General features: G+C 35.3%; 1 protein-coding gene across 5 annotated transcripts in view; it reads right to left on the minus strand.

Moving 5' to 3' along the window:
- The window catches only part of LOC140158918 (band 4.1-like protein 4), a 90132-nt gene that overhangs the window by 24962 nt on the left and 48613 nt on the right, over positions 1-16557 (minus strand). For 4 of the 5 annotated variants that reach the window (XM_072182188.1, XM_072182190.1, XM_072182191.1 and 1 more), the window contains exons 6-11: positions 14121-14297; positions 11465-11528; positions 4690-4853; positions 3248-3442; positions 2363-2464; positions 1936-1992 (exon numbers count right to left, since the gene is read on the minus strand). In XM_072182188.1, coding sequence (XP_072038289.1) covers positions 1936-1992; positions 2363-2464; positions 3248-3442; positions 4690-4853; positions 11465-11528; positions 14121-14297 — 759 coding nt within the window. The remainder of the gene's footprint in view (positions 1-1935; positions 1993-2362; positions 2465-3247; positions 3443-4689; positions 4854-11464; positions 11529-14120; positions 14298-16557) is intronic. The other variant, XM_072182189.1, reaches the window with a different exon arrangement.

A 16557-nucleotide genomic window follows, 5' to 3' on the forward strand; every position in this document is an offset into this window, starting at 1 on the left:
TTGTTTTTTGTGCGCTACAAACATGTCCATGCACAAACACAAATAAATGCATTTCCCATAGGCATAACAATCATATCATGCACTGTTTACAAAATCTTCCAAATTTACCTTTATTTAGAATTGTGAAGAATGTGACTATCATTAAATTGTGCAAGTCATTAAGATTACTTTAAAAAGCATTAAAAATTTACTCAAAATCAAACGTCAGAAGAAAATATTTTGAAAAATTATTGTTTGCGTAGGAAAAAATCTATGTTTTTTCCTTCCGAAATTTAACACGTCAGCAGCTTTACATTTTAGGGTCTGCCGAGTTAAAGCAAACAAACAGATTTATGTTTTTTATGACTGTTTTAGTGCCTGCAAAAAATATACTCAAATCGAATGTCAGAAGAAAATATTCTGAAAAATTATTGTTTGCGTAGGCAAAAATCCGTGTTTTTTTCTTTCCTAAATTTAACATGTCAGCAGCTTTTTATTTTAGGGTCTGCTGAGTTAAAGCAAACGAACAGTTTTTATGTTTTTTACAACTGTTTTAGTGCCTGCAACAGATTCCTATTCATAACTCAATAGCAAACTGATACTAGTGACAGGGTTGCCAAAAGATTTCAGCCCGAATCGCGGGTCAAATAATCAAAAAGTCGCCCAATTTTTCTCTTCACCATTGGTTTCAATGGGGCAGAAAACTACCGGAAATCACGGGAGCCAATGTTGAAAAGTCGCCCAAATTTTTTCTTAACCATTGGTTTCTATGGGACAGGAAATTGTCAAAAGTCACAGGAAAAATCTTCAAAAGTCGCCCAATTGGGCTACCAAATCGCGGGTTTGGCAACCCTGACTAGTGATAGCACATGAACTATTCTATTTATACAACTCATGCTCATGCTTGGGTTCTCATGTGTAACATAAGTAATTTGGACAATCATTCTATTAACAATAATATCACAAATTACACACAGAAAAAATACAACAAAGCCATTTAAAATAATTATGCACATCATTATGAACGAACAATAAACAGTGATGAAATCGTCGTTATATCTTTCATGAATTTCAGTTGTAATGAAGTTAAGGCGAGTCTGAGCGGTGTCTGATCTAGCGGTGTTTGTGCTCAAATATTGAGATAATAAAAAATAAAGCCCACACTCACAAGAAAATGTATGGGTAAAATAAGTGAGATCCCAAGGCTCATTGTAATGAGTTTAATTTTCCCCCATGCGCATGATTTTTTTGGGAAGGGAGGAAAAAGCAAAACTATATTTTGGCCTATTATTTGTCTTAACTCAATAACTGTAATACATATGGAAATATAAATGTGACCAGTGGATTCATCGACTCATTACCCTGCAGAAATAGCACAATCACCAAAACTGGAAAAATATGGCCTAGTGAAGGCTCCGACTCGTCTTAAGAATATAAAAAAAGTATTCAATAGCATGTAACTTTACATTAAGATGCTGCTATAAGATTCTAAACATCAGCATTTTCACACTAAGATAACAATTCCTGGAACTAAATGACACCTGTGACACCCAGTGGCATAGCCAGGGTAAAGGGGGAGGCAAGGCAATGTTATGGGGGGAACACAACAATTGTCAAAAATGGGCTAAAAAGTGCAAAAATGGCCCCTTGTGCCCCCTGGCTATACCACTGGTGACGCCATACAACACATCCAGCTTATTAATGGACTGAGTCACATTCAGAAACCATGCTATCAGTAGACAGTGCTGATGGGTCAAAAAATGAATATTTCTCTACATTCTAAAAAAAATATACGATTATGATCAAACATGCTAGCACCTACAAATGCAAGACAGTGCTGTAGGCAAATTATCCTTTATAGAAAATCAGTGCAATGATTTTTCAGATCTAGGTGATCCATGCAGGGATTGGTTTTAAATAATCATGCATGCATGCACTAAGTTATTAATGGCATACCGTCTATCATATGCAGATTCAGATTTTAAAATTGACTTGGGTGGTTTTTGTGCGACACTGTAAAAAGAAGGAAATGGATAAAATCCCATAACATAAAGGCATTCTTAACCTATTCTGGGTACATTCCCCGGTACATTCTTCCAAGAGTTTAGGCTAGCCACTTATCTGGCATGGTTTACACATTGTCCAGCTTGTTTTCTTTAATTTCATATTTTAATATGTTCATTTCACTATACTAGAGAAGGACATGATAAATAAAATTACTTTAAGAGTGTGTTTTATTTTATTGCAATCGTCTTTTACCTGCGAAAACAATATGGTTATCAATCACAAGTGAGTTTAACTGCACAAATCTATTTGTTCTAACCTGAATTACATTTGTATTTCCTTTTTTCAGGTTTGGAAATGAATTCCTTTTATAACTTACCCTGTATGTCCATCACCATTCTCCCATGGCACAGAGCGTGTACTAATTCCTGAGGTTGGACTATCTCTACCATTAGTATGTCTGTTAACAGGGGTCTCAGCTCTACAAAATGAGTTTATTAAATTATTGTTTGTTAACTACATGCTACAAATAAGTATGTTATAAGTATGTTATTTTGCATGTGCTATTACATAAAATACACTAATACTATACAAGAAATTACATTTAACTACATTTTTATATTAATTTCATGGCTACGTGCATAATATTATCATCATAAGTAGTATGCCTGGATTATGACATTTTCAGGAATTAAACAGTTTAAACCAGAAATATTAGGTTGACAATGTCCAAAAGGAGATAATGCTATCATATTTTTGCTATGGTGCTGAATTTTGCAGTCTGTTAAGTACAGATGTAAAATTGTAAAATGTGGTCTAAAAATAAGTTATGAATCCTTAAATTAAAAGGTCTTTTTGCTCACCTAATCTGTTCATAAGGCATGGGTATACTAAAGATATAATACTGAAATTGGACCCAGGTTAAAATTGAATAATTCACTAAAACATGAATATGTTTAGACTTGAAAATTCTCATATGTAATTTTCATCACCCTTTTAACCCCATGAGAACTACCTGCCGATTGTCCAAAAAGAAGCTTTTATTATCAATTGGCCCAATCAGCAACATTGTTAGAATAATTTCACCACGCAAAAAAAATGGGATGAATTATTTGAAAAGCTCCATTCTGCTTGGTGATTAAAGTGAAAATATCATGTAATTGACCAATCAGGGGCAATGTTAGATCGGCAGGTGGTGCTACAGAATGTGTCATTACATAATATTCTTGCCACACACCACACCCAATCACAACCATGTCATTACCTGCTATGTGAGTCCGGTGAGAAAGATACTGCAACTTCATTACCCATAATTCCTGAGGTATCCCTGGTATGATGAGGGGATTCACCAGAGAAAGAAGCTCTACGTTGATACCTCCTACTAGGAGTCCTTGATACCCGTGGTTGAGGTCTTTCTAGATCGGTGGATGCCTCCATGGCTTCTCTTTGTGTTCGCCCACTATTGTGTACAAAAACAAAAGATGAAACCAGAAATCAAAATGATAAGACCATCATCATCATTCATTTAGCTGCAGGGCACACAAAGTGTATCTATGGCCAAGTAGTCTTTCTACGACCAAGGCAGCGATAGCATCTGGTTGAACCATTCTATCTGTGTCCCCAAAACCTTCAGAATGCAAGACGTTTAAGTCAGGAAAGGATGTCCTGTATCAGCCTAGTCTCCACTTGCCAGGTTTTAGTGTATACAGGGTGTATCTTGTACACAGTTCTTCCTCTGACATCCTGAGAACGTGTTCAAGGAAACGTAACTGTCAGTACCTTATACAACTGATCAGAGACTTGGGTGTTGGTAATGGTATATATCTTGACATAGTCAATGCGTGTCATGTTTACCATTATTCTGTACCATGATGTGGCAAGCGAATTGATCTTGTTTTCCATATCACTCGATTATAACCCAGGTTTCGTAGCCATCACTAATACTGAAACACAGGTAGTGTTGTAGAGCTTGACTTTTTTTTTTCCATGTAGAATGTTAGATTTCTCTACCATTGTTGGGCACTGCAAACCTCCTTAAATCTGCAAGAATAACTGCAAGTTCATGCATCTAGGTCCAGTGTACAAATGAGCCAGCTATGCATCTGTACATCCACAACACACCTTTTTGATGTCCCCTTCGAAGTATACATACCACCTTACCCCTGCTCATGTGATATTTAACTGTTAGTTGACTTGCAACATTTAATTCTATCAGTTATGTTGCACAACAACATGAGCACTAATTCTGGGCATTAATTCATTCTAATAGTAATATTCTATAGCAGTTACTTAGAAGCATGTTATTTTGTTATCTTCTTGATTTTTTGAGCGAACCTATACGTGCAACTGACCAACAATAGACAGAAAGTGTTATGTGATTAATTTCTAAATCATGTCAAGTTTCAAGTCCTATAAGGCAGGCCATGCCAGGTTACAGCATCTTCTAATATCACTCTCCCAGAAAGCCATCATGGATCCAAGGAGTGGAAATCGTTGACTTATTAAACTTATTTACCTCTTTGCGGGAGGCTAGTATCATCATCATCTCTGCATTGGCTCAATTTGAAAGTTTACAACATTAACACGTCTGAATGAACACACCTCAATTCTTGCACATTTTAGCCATGTAAGCCTATGTGAAGCCTTGTTAATGTTGTTTATTAACATTTCTATTAACATAATGGTCTGTCCATAAATCAACATTACCTGTGTCTATACTGTTTACTGGAAAGTGATGAACTCCGACCCAAGACACCTCCTTCCATGGCTTGAGGTAGACGGAAGAATGCATGTTGCTCTATGCAGCATTTCCATAGGTGTTTGCAGGCTGGTTTGGATTCTAATTGGAAGACATATTCACTCTCAAGACCCTGCATGATACATATTAAAAGAGAAGTGTAAAGCCAGTAAAGCATAGATTATCATATAACAGTGGATCCAATTTAGTGAAGTTTATTCACAGTGGCGGCATCAGAAATATTTGGGGGGGGGACCAAAAATCAACAAATGGTGAACAAAATTGCTACAATAAGAGTAAATTTTGTGATTTGGGGTTTTTACTCAAATTACTGGGGGCATCTTGAGGGAAAGAGTTCTGACTGTGTGAAATACCCATCCCTGATTTTTGCTCCTTCCCCATTTCACTTTGCCCCCTCCCTGAAGAAAAATTCCTGGCGCTACCACTGAAGTTATTCATCTAAAAAATGGCACACAGAGAATGATAATTCAGAACTAGTAATTGCATAAAAAACTGTCAAGCTTATTGAGATTCGGACAAGTGGATCCTTTATAGTCAGCTTCAAGATGCGAAAGTCTGAACACTTGAAGATTATGGTTAAAAAGGCAATTCATTTTAAGAAAACTTACACTTAGCTAGACTTCAGAATAACTACAGAGTTAAGGTTATGTTTAGGGGTTAGGATTCAGATTAAGAGATTAGGAGTATATGAGTAGGATTATGGTTTGGGATGCAACAATACTATCGGTTAACCTTAATATCAATCTAATAAAATTTGGAATACCATAGTGTGTTGACACACATACTGAGTAACACCGTGCCGACACATTTCACTCACAAAAGAGTGAAATGTAACTCTTGTGGACTGAAGCTCTTTGAAAGAGTGAATTCTCACTCTTTTACAATAAGGGAATAGGTATTAAAGTTTTCACCTATCCCCTTGGTTCTGAAGGGAAACTCCCCTTGTATAAATGGTACCAACAAGAACTTTCAAATTGGGGCCACTTGGTTAATCAGCCCTATAATGTGAGTGTGCGTTAGGGGCTCTTTCGGCCTGCATTGAAAAAAAACCATGAAGGTGAATATAAATATGCCTTTTTATGATTGACACATTCTTTACCAAAGAAAATTGGCAAATATGCTATAAATAAGTTTTTTGAAGTGCATATGAAATATGGAATCTGTTTTGTCTACCTTCTGAAGGGAATAAACCAAAAGATTAATGGTGTCTTATATAAACAGAACTAGTTTGTGTGGATTTCAACAGCAGCAAGCGTATAGGAGCTCGTAGGTACTGGGTAAGTTAAAATGGTAATAACTTAATTTTGGCTTGGTAGGAATTTTAGGCTTTCTGTTGAAAATGTTTTATTTAATTATCATAATGACATTACCAGTGCTCGTTCAAAATATATCAATCATGTTATATGTGTTGGCAAAATGTGCATTGGCAAATTCAGAATCTGGGGTCATCCTTGTCTTCTGTTCCTCTTTAGGCAAGAACGTCGGATGAGAGGTTTGATCTGCGAGGACTTTAGTTAGTTGATCGCAGATGAACAGTTACTTGGATGACTTTTGTGTTTGTTCTTGGCTCTGTCATTTTGCTTAAATTATTTGTTTGATTATCTTATTATATATGTAAATTTGTGTAATAATATCTAATCTATTTATGGATTATGTGCTGTGCAATATTTTCTTTGTAATATTTGTAGTGTATTTAAGTAAATAAAGGCATTTTGCCTGACATACAATGTCAAAAGATAAAAAAAACAAAAACTTAATTTTCAAATTGTCCAACTTTAGTCTGAGTGAGTGAATCAGATCATGTCGCATATATTGAAACTTTATAAAAGAAATTTAAATATAGCGTAACATTTACATTATTGCCACACTTCAAATTTGGAAAGACTTCACAGACTTCATAATATTTTATGAAATATCAAAAACAACATCATTCATACAACTTGTTTGTCATGTTCCTAACCAACAATATTTCTCTAGAGAAATAAGCTTTTTCACCCCTATTTGACTAAGAAACCGCAACGTTTTTCTGCCCAAATAATCCACAAGAAACCACATAAGGTGTGTTCAGACAGTTGCCAAACCATAAATGATCAGAACTTTGTGTAAGCTGTAATAAGATTAAGTAAAATGAGGAAAATGTTCCAATATTTTCTCTGTTCACATAAAATAATCATATCTCAGGCACCATTTGGATTGCCAAATGGACTGTGAGTTGTAATTTGACTCAACAATACATGTAGAGTCACTTTGCTATATGATGCTCATAAGCTTGTGAATTTTAATGAATTGTAAAAAGCCTGGAGAGGTCTTGATTTGTATGCATGGTATGGGTGGGGAGATATATCTAATATTCTGCAAACTGCTCCAAAAATGTATGTTTTCAAATATTTAAATGGACAAACTTTTTAAAGACATACATATACTAAAGGTTTGGACTTTGATAAAGATTCAAAAATAAAAAATTAGTATTTTTCTCAATTTTTTTAGAACATTTGGAAACAGGCTTATCTAAACCATTTTATGTCTATTTTGTGACACATAGCTACATTGTATACCTGGTAACTTTAATAAGATAAGCATGAGAATGAACTTTCATAAAACAGACCTGAAATTGATAGAAAAACCTGAAAGGTTATATGAAATTAAGCAAAAATACCCCAAAATATCCTGAAATTTAATAAAATGCATACATTTTGATAACAAATAAACTTTAACAAATGAACAAATGAACAAATTTAGGTTTAAACCTGAAAATTCTCATAACTGATAAGAGGATATTGACATACAAGAGACCTGCTGTAGTTTGCTAGTCCCTGTAAGAATTATGATGAGACATGGGCACGGTGGCTCAGTGGTTACGGCCTTGGATTCATAATCTGAGAGCTTGCTTGATGTGCGTGGGTTCGAGTCCCCGTCCGGCCACCATGTTGCGCCCTTGGGCAAGGCGCTTTGTCACGCTTGCCTCACCCACCCAGGTGCAATGGGAAGCTGTTAGGGGTAGTCACAGTCGTTGTACTGATGAACCCTGCACCATTTGTAGGCAGCAAACGTGGTTCCGACATATTCTAATAACGGCGGAATAAATGTAAAGCGCTTTGAGGCTGTTTACGGCATAAAGCACTATATAAATATCTACATTTATTTATTTACATTTATCCCTGATACCAATTTACACCTCAAATCTCTAACATATCAAACACCAGCCTACATGGCATAAACCCCAAAGACTAACAGCAACAAAACCCCAAGATTAAACTGTTATGTGAGCATGCCACCAAGTTTCTAATGGAACCCGTTGGCCTGAAGGTGTAAAAACATTTACCTGGCATTCAACAGGTAGCAAACACCATGTGTTGTTTGCAATTAGTTTACGCCTTTTAAAATCAGAATTGAGGTCCGCACCCTGGGTCAAATGTGGTACAAATTGTAGCCGTTTCGCTTGACATACGAACCCAGGAGCTAGAGTCAGCCAACCACAAGTGTGATATTGTTATTCTTTCAAAAACTGCAAGATTTTGGTACTTGTTGCTATATTTGTTCACTTTTCTATGATGAGTGATCAGAAGATATCTTACCCTTCCCAGAATCCTTTACAACATGATACATCACCTCATTTCACCAAATGACACTCCCATTACTTTGTACAGGCTCCCTTTGTTTTCATTTTGAGAATAGACTGGTTGAAAATGGGTCGATAGTCAAGCAATAAACATATTTTGCCAGATCTGGATATACTCTGTTCATTGAGGCAATATCAACCCATGTTGCACTAGATGGCAAATCAGTGCAGGAAATTAGAATGGGAGAAATGCATTATGGGAAGTGTAAGATATCTTCTCTGATGAGTGACAGACAGACAACCGAGCTCACATCAACAGGTTTTATTTTGCTCAATTTTCATTATTTTCCCCCTTTCTACCTTTTACCTTTGCCTAGCTTTAGGCAAAGGAAGCTTGTAACAATGCTATTCACATGTATTTATTTTGTTGCAAAAATCAAGCCTGGATTCACTCTCTTCAGGACACTGGGTTAAAATTTAGGGCTACCTGTGAAGCAAATAGTAAACCAGTGTAAGGCCTAAAGAAAAATAAACTGTATTGTCCTTAAAGTTCCAAAGTCAGAGTTTATTAGTTGGTTAACTTTTTATTTTTTGTCACATACAATATTAAACAATACAAGTTCGCACATTCATATTTTGCCAATATGAAAAACTAATTTTGCAATCAAATGTATACAAAAATATCCTTAAACTGGACCAATCCTTGTCCTTAGGCAAAGGAAGTTAGTAACAATGAGCCCAGTGAAATTAGCTTCATGTGTGCAACCTACTTTGTGAAGAAACTGTGTACTGATATGGCAATATCTTTCAACAGACACGTGAATTGATTGCATAGAAATCAACAAGTCTATATCCCGAGGAGTTCAACTTGCAAAAACCACCATGATTTTAACAAAATAAACAGCCTTTATTTCAAGAAATAATGAAAATCGGCTCTAGTTCATATCAGCATGATCCCGAAAACTTGTTTTAATGGACTATTTTCTGCACTTAGCAAAAGAGGCAATTACAAAGAAAGCAAAAGGGGCAATTACAAAGAAACCTAAAATAGTAAATTTTGAATGTAATTTTTAGAAAAACATGTTATCAAAATGTTCACACAAGGACCCTCCCTAGTGCCTCTTTGTGTACTACCAAAAGATCCTGAAACATTTTTAAAATCCTGAAAATCTACCATTTCCTACTTTTTTTGTACCAAAAGGAAACACAATTTTCACATTGAATACTACCATTTTTTGGCCTTGAACAATTCCAAACTTAAGCAAACTTCCATTTATCAACAATACACTGACAATTAACCCTGTAGCATCTTATTCAATCACACTGATAAATGGGAATTGTTATGATCCATTAATTTGATAATTGCTACGTTTAAATGAATTTGACCCACCTTGCTTGCTATTCTACTATCCAAATAGATATGCCAAATCAATCTTTATTATATCACAGATCTTTTCTTTTTCCTTTTTTTTTTTAATTCTATGATATATCTTTTAATGGGTAATTTACCAGTAATTACTAAGAAGATCGTATCATCTTTATGGACATTAACTGTTTTGTTTACATTTCTTACAATTTACTATTCATACTCAAACTGATATATTCATCTGGAAAGTAATTTGGCAGATATATAAATCATCTTAGATAAAAGTGGCAGTTATTTTTTAATGCAAAAGATATCAGGATCATGTGAAAAATCCTATACCAGCGTAATACAAAAACATGCGCAGCACCCCCCCGGTACAAGCAAGAGGCATCAAAAAGAAGGGCAACGGAAGAAGGGCGGCAAAAAGAATTATTAAAGAAAAAGGGTGGAAGAAGGGGCGGCAATATTTACCTTTTCTGCACTCCCCGGAGAAGCGGCCATGGTACACCACTAAAGAAGGTGAGGATATCGCAATACGTAACCCGTGTATTATACTGTCAGGGCTAACCTCATGGTGCTGACGGTGCAAAACGTCATCACATAAAAACATATGAATCTCAATAGAACAAAAATGATGCTGCTGACAGCTTAGGCCACAGTATTAGAGAAAATATATAAAATCATCATAATACCATGAAAATTCAATACAAAAATTATTCTGATTACAATTCAAAGAAAAAAGGCCTATTACTATTTAAAGACTAATGGCAATTGTAAAATTACGACATATGACATCATTGTCCTCAGATCGTTATGTGAAGCTGCCTATCCCTTCATTCATAAATGCATAATTCTTGATGATATGCAATAATCCCCTATTTTGACTCTCTCTTAACCCTAGCACTACTAGTACTACAAAATACTACTTGATATACATGTATGCACTGTTCATGCATGCATCCCACATGGTGTGATGATGCAATCGCCCTAAGTGATATATAGGCACGTTTTCGCTGGCCAGCGAAGCCCAAGACCCGTGGCAAAGTGTCATCGACCCAGTGCTTGGCATGCGAGGGGTTCGAATCCCACGCAGAGCAAACAACTTCTTTCTTTGTTTTCTCTCTTTATTCCTTCCTTCTTTCCCTTCCCGTCGCCAAAAAGCCACTGTATGCAATGTTCACTGCACTGAATTTCCAGAAGTTGTCAGTTGTGAGACTGATGTGTTCCTACTTAACTGCCAGACTGACCAGAAACCACTCATGGTTTCAGTGTGTCTATTAAACCCTGCAGTGATTTCCCTCAATTTGTCATCATAATCCAACTCAAACCACTTGTTAACTATTTCCATAATATGGTCTGACACTTACTACAAAGCTGGGGGTATGACCTTTGTTGCCCCCATTTCTCCCACCATATCCAAACCACAACAAAACTTGATTGAGGTGAATTGCTGTTTGTTCAAACTTCATGGCTCAAATCATAGGGTCTGTGGTGCTCAAATCAATATCAATCTCATGGCTGTACATCACATTATTGTAGCATTTAATTTTTATGCATTTAGGTTATGGAATTTACTGGGAATTTAGTTATAATTAGGGTCAGGGTTTAGGAATGGGGCAGAAGTTAACATTAGGTTACAGGTTGGAAAGCTTTTGTACATTATGGTATACATGTACACAACTCTTCTGATTGTGTTCTGACCCCTGGGGTTCTGACTGGGGGAAAATCAGAGCAAAGTTTAAGTTTAGGGGGGGTATGCACTGAATGAAATAAATTACTTGATCCCTGCTATACTTACATCCTTGCCCCGTACTTTCAGTGTGAAGTCTGTTTCCTTGAAGTGTATTTTGGAAATCCTGGGCCTTCAAACAGATAAACAAACAAATATTTCTATATTAATTAGGACATGAAATCACAGAAGAAACAAGGAATAACAAGAAGAGTCTTTATTAAGGGCTGGGGTATGAGCGTTTGGACAGTATTTATTTTGGGACATTAGAGCACATCAGACATATCAAATTGCATTCTGAATACGAAGAATGTCCTTCTGATATGAAATAATTTTGATTTTTTGAAATTCGCAATTTAATACACATTTGGTGGCAGATCATTAGAAATTGATATTTTTGATATTTAACAGTACTGAAGTAAACTTTACAAATCTGATGATTTATACTTAAAGTGTATGTAGGTGGGATGAAAAGCCGACGATCAATTGAAAATTTTGACCTTTCGTATTGGAGATATGGATTTTTTCCCAAAACACCAAAAAAAAATAGGTCTTTTTTTTTTAAAAATCCATATCTTCAATATCAAAGGTCAAAATTTTCAATTGACCGTCGGCTTTTCCTCCCAGCTACATACACTTTAAGAATATATCATTAGATTTATATAATTTACTTCAAGGACTGTTATATATCAAAAATTTGAAAAATATTAAATTTTTATAATTTGTCATAAAATTTGTATTATATTGTGATTTTCAAAAAATGAAAATTATTTGATATCAAAAAGACATGCTTTGTATTCAGAATGCAATTCGATAGGTCTGAGGTGCTCTCATGTCCCTCAAAAAATACTGTCGAAGCGCAATAAACGCTCTTTCTAGATCCCTTAAAAGAAGACCTTTTTCACACCATTAGGTGTCATTCTGTGAAGTATACTGATTTGTAAGGCTAAAGAAAACAAAGGTTTGTCATAGAAAGCTTGCTGCTGCGCATTTGTAAAATCGTGTGATTTGAAAAAAAAAAAAAGAAATGCTGAAATTTTTTTATTTGAAAAAAAAAAATAAATCAGTTTTTTCCAGAAAAATTTAGCGACAATCAGACTTTTCTCTCAAAATACCATAAAATACTAAGTCACAGAACATATAGATGATGTTGATTTCTGGAAGTGATGTGTGCACAGAAGGTGGGAGGGGTCATACCCCACCTCTTTGCACCCAGACTGGGGAATTTGGGTGTGTATTATGTTTTACATCATTTCCTACCAAATTCAGCTTCAGTGGGGAGAGGGGTCAGTGTGACTTGTGAAACATATAGGTCAAATTTAGCTTTACTTAGAAAGAAATTTGTACTGTATGACTGATTCTATCGAATTCTTTCGAGGAAAAATAGCTTGGAACTGAAGAGCATTTTTGAGGAAATAGCTTGGAAAATTATTTTTTGACGGGTGTGCCGCACTGTGCTGTCCAAGTTCAAAAACTTCCATTATTTCTATGACTAATTTTCACTCAAAAACAGCAAAATTTTGCTCTTTTTGGGCATTTTTTTTTCTAAAGATTTTCTGTAAAAAAGACCCAATTATTGCCGGGTTTTGGATGATTTTTCAAAACATGGCCCCATGTCCAGGGATTTTCTGTGAAAAACGTATCCCCATGTCAAGCAATTTGTTGTGAAAATCAGACCCATTTGGGTGGCACATCCAATTGTATACTTCAACATAGGACTTATCACTGTATTGCAATTGAGATTCATTAAAACAGAAAAACAACAGCAGAAAGAGCCAACACAATTTCAATGACATTTACTTGTGTCGTGTCCTTGGGCTTTTGGCACAATTTGGGTAGCGTGTTCAGCCAAACATCAAAATATGATTGTGGTTCTCATTTCGCCTAAATGCTTTGATACGCATTTGGGAAATGAAAGCAACCTGACAGTGATTGCTGAATAATTAAATGCTTCAATAACAACACAATAATTGGCATGTCTTTAGGTGAGAAATTGGCACACCTTTGCACTCAAAATACTATATGGGAGAAAAGCATTGCAATATTTATTGGAAATTTTATTACCTCTTAAAAGTGTCAAGAAATCTGAAAATTAAAGGCAAAATTTGCTCAAACTTGGCTCAGCTGAGTAAATATTAGGAAACACATGGTTTTCCCTGCAAAATAAGTGATTTCTTTTAAAGCCAAAATGTGTGATTTGCTCTACAGCAACGCCCTCAATTTTTGTTGATTTTCTACTTATTGCATGATTGTAATGCCCAATAGTGTATTAAAATACCATGTGAAAGACTATAAGCCCGAAATGCTTTAATTACAGTAAAATATAAATTTTATATTAAAATCGGAGATCTCCGGTTTTATTCGGAGTTCACCGATGCATGTGTGTTATTGAATCATTGAATCAGTGACGTATAAACTTTGTCCATATCGCTATTCGTCTTATATCTTGAGGTATAAACTGTGTGCATATTGCCATTCGTCTTACGTCTTGTTTGTTTGTCCTAGCTGTGTGAAGCTCCGTCAATAATCATGATAATAATACGTTCAGAGAACTGATACACACATTGTAGGTGCTTGAATGAAATAGCAATTTTCTTTCTTTTACCTCATTTATTTGGCTCAAAATTAAAAGGGGACATTGTGATCAGTGAAAACTAACATTTAAATAGGAATCTATTCTTTATGCAAATCACACATTATGGCTTCAAGTAAAAAAACTCCTTACCAGAAGTACTGTGCTACTTTGCTTTTGTTTCTATAGACGACCACACCCGATGGTGTGAGTCCAAGGAGGTACTCAACGTTATCCTCTCCTACCACAGGATGTAGGTCTACTCCATACATATCCAGCCACTTGGCTCGCTCTAAGAAGTTCAGCTCAGCTACAGTTGGTGTCTGACCTCTGAAAATATAGAGAATTTAACAATTATATAATTTTCAGTTATTATCATTATATTTATGCTAGCAAAATACATCAATTAAGAAATTTACGATACTAGAATTATTTGGTCTGGTAGCTACCAGATGATATCTTACACTTCCCATCGTTCATTTCAATTTTCCGTACTGAATTGCTATCAGCTGCTATCTAAATATGCAACATGGGTCGATAATGAATAGAGCACATGCAGATCTTGCAAAATAAGTTCTTTTCTTGACTATTGACGGATGCTTAGCCAGCCTATTCTCAATATAAAAACAAAGGGAACCAGTACAAAGTAATATGAGTGTCATTTGATGTAATGAGGTGGAGCATCCCAGGGGAACATCATGTTGCAAAGGATTTTGGGAAGGGTAAGATATCTACTCTGGGTAGCTACTAACATTAAAAATTATGTTATTTTATTTCATCAAGTGCCTCACACCTGGCTTAAGTCAGTCATACACCAGACATATTGCATGACTAAAAGAAATTGGTGAAAAATGAGTTTTTTGTTGCATTGAGGGCAGGTTTAGTTACATAAGTTGTGTTGTATCATAAAAGTTGAACAAACTCATGAATGCAATCACTACCATGACTTACAAATTTCTTACCTCAGCCACCTCCTGCCTAGTTTTATTTCATAATTCTCTGACATTTTCCTGTAAAATTTTCATGTCATGCTAAAAATATGTGATTTTTGACACGTTAATTGAGTACAAAACCTTGGGAGACCTGTGGCTAAGTTCATAAAACACATTCCTATATGAATTTAATTTAAATCTGTGAAAAGTATCATTTATTTCGCCAATAAGTGGCAAAGAGATTGTCATAATTCTCTGCCTGAAGTTTAGGGAACCCAATACACATGCCCCTCTCTTGTAAGTGTTGCCCTTTTAAAGTTTGACTAAATCATGCTTCACAAAGTTTGATGTGGGAACTTTTGCCTTCTACAACTTTGAAAGCAGGTGATGGAGAAACGTTTGAAGACTTCCCCAACAGAATAATATTTTCAGGTGAAATCAGGACCGAAAGATCTGAAATAAATCATAAAACTGTGTCCCTCTTTGTCCTTTCCCACTGGGACAAAATGACAGGGATTTTGCCCTGTCTGAGCAACCAGGTTGATTGCATGCCTGTAGAAAAGCCTCCTCATCTGTTCACATTTGGTTTCTTTTGCGAAATTGTTCAGATCTTTTTGACCTTATTATTTGTTTGCACTATATTGTTTGGTTTTTTATCAGAGAAATCAACAAAGTGCATAATTTGGCAAAAAGCCACTATTTGTAAACAATAACTTTCAGAACAAAACAAATATTGAAACCGGTAATTTTCTTTAGAAATTTGCAAAGTACCAAATTCAAATAGGTATATTTCTGTAATGTTCTTTATTGGTAATGAGGATAAATGTTTGAACAACAAAGATCTCTACGGCTAATACGATCTACCAATTTATTTTAATGATTCTCAAGCGATCTACATGCAGTAATGATAGACCTTATCATTAACCAGGTGAATGGCACAATCCCCTTTTAAGTGCATTTCTTTCAACTTGATACCAGTACACTTATCAATGGTATAATTATACCAAATTTTGTGACTACAAAGGCAATAATTCCTCTGTATCCATGGTATCCGTCACATGACCACCTGGTTTGATGCTGATTATCTGGTCATTGGTCTGGCCTATATTATAAAGTACATGGAGCGGTTTTTAACAGTAAGCTTATTTAAATATCGGTCTTTGTGAAGATGTCACAAAGCAATTGAAAATGTAAGTGCTATAATAAATCACTGATACAGTGATACCATCAAAGTCATATTTGTATCTGGCTCCATTTATAATTGACTTTGTGTCTGGTTCCTACATGTACAATGTATTATGTAACTCAAAATATTACACTTCACTGACCAGAACAAAATACAAATTAAAGATGTGATTGTAACAATACAATGATAAGGACATGTTATAGACCTAAATGCAATATTATGACATAAAAAAGGAATGTGCATAAAATATCATCAATAATGAAAGCAATATTAGTTCAATAAATAAAGGATTATTCTCGACAGGCCACCAAGAGAAGCTTTAATAGTCCACCATTTGATATAGCTGAGTTCACAAGACATCATTTATCTCTTGAATTTTGCATGCATGTAAACATTGTGATCAATTTTTTATCTACAAGTCCTTTCAGTGTTTTACTGAAGTATCACGAAAATTGCTGATGACCTCAAGAAG

Source organism: Amphiura filiformis, chromosome 8, assembly GCF_039555335.1.
Source record: "Amphiura filiformis chromosome 8, Afil_fr2py, whole genome shotgun sequence".
Taxonomy (NCBI): domain Eukaryota; kingdom Metazoa; phylum Echinodermata; class Ophiuroidea; order Amphilepidida; family Amphiuridae; genus Amphiura; species Amphiura filiformis.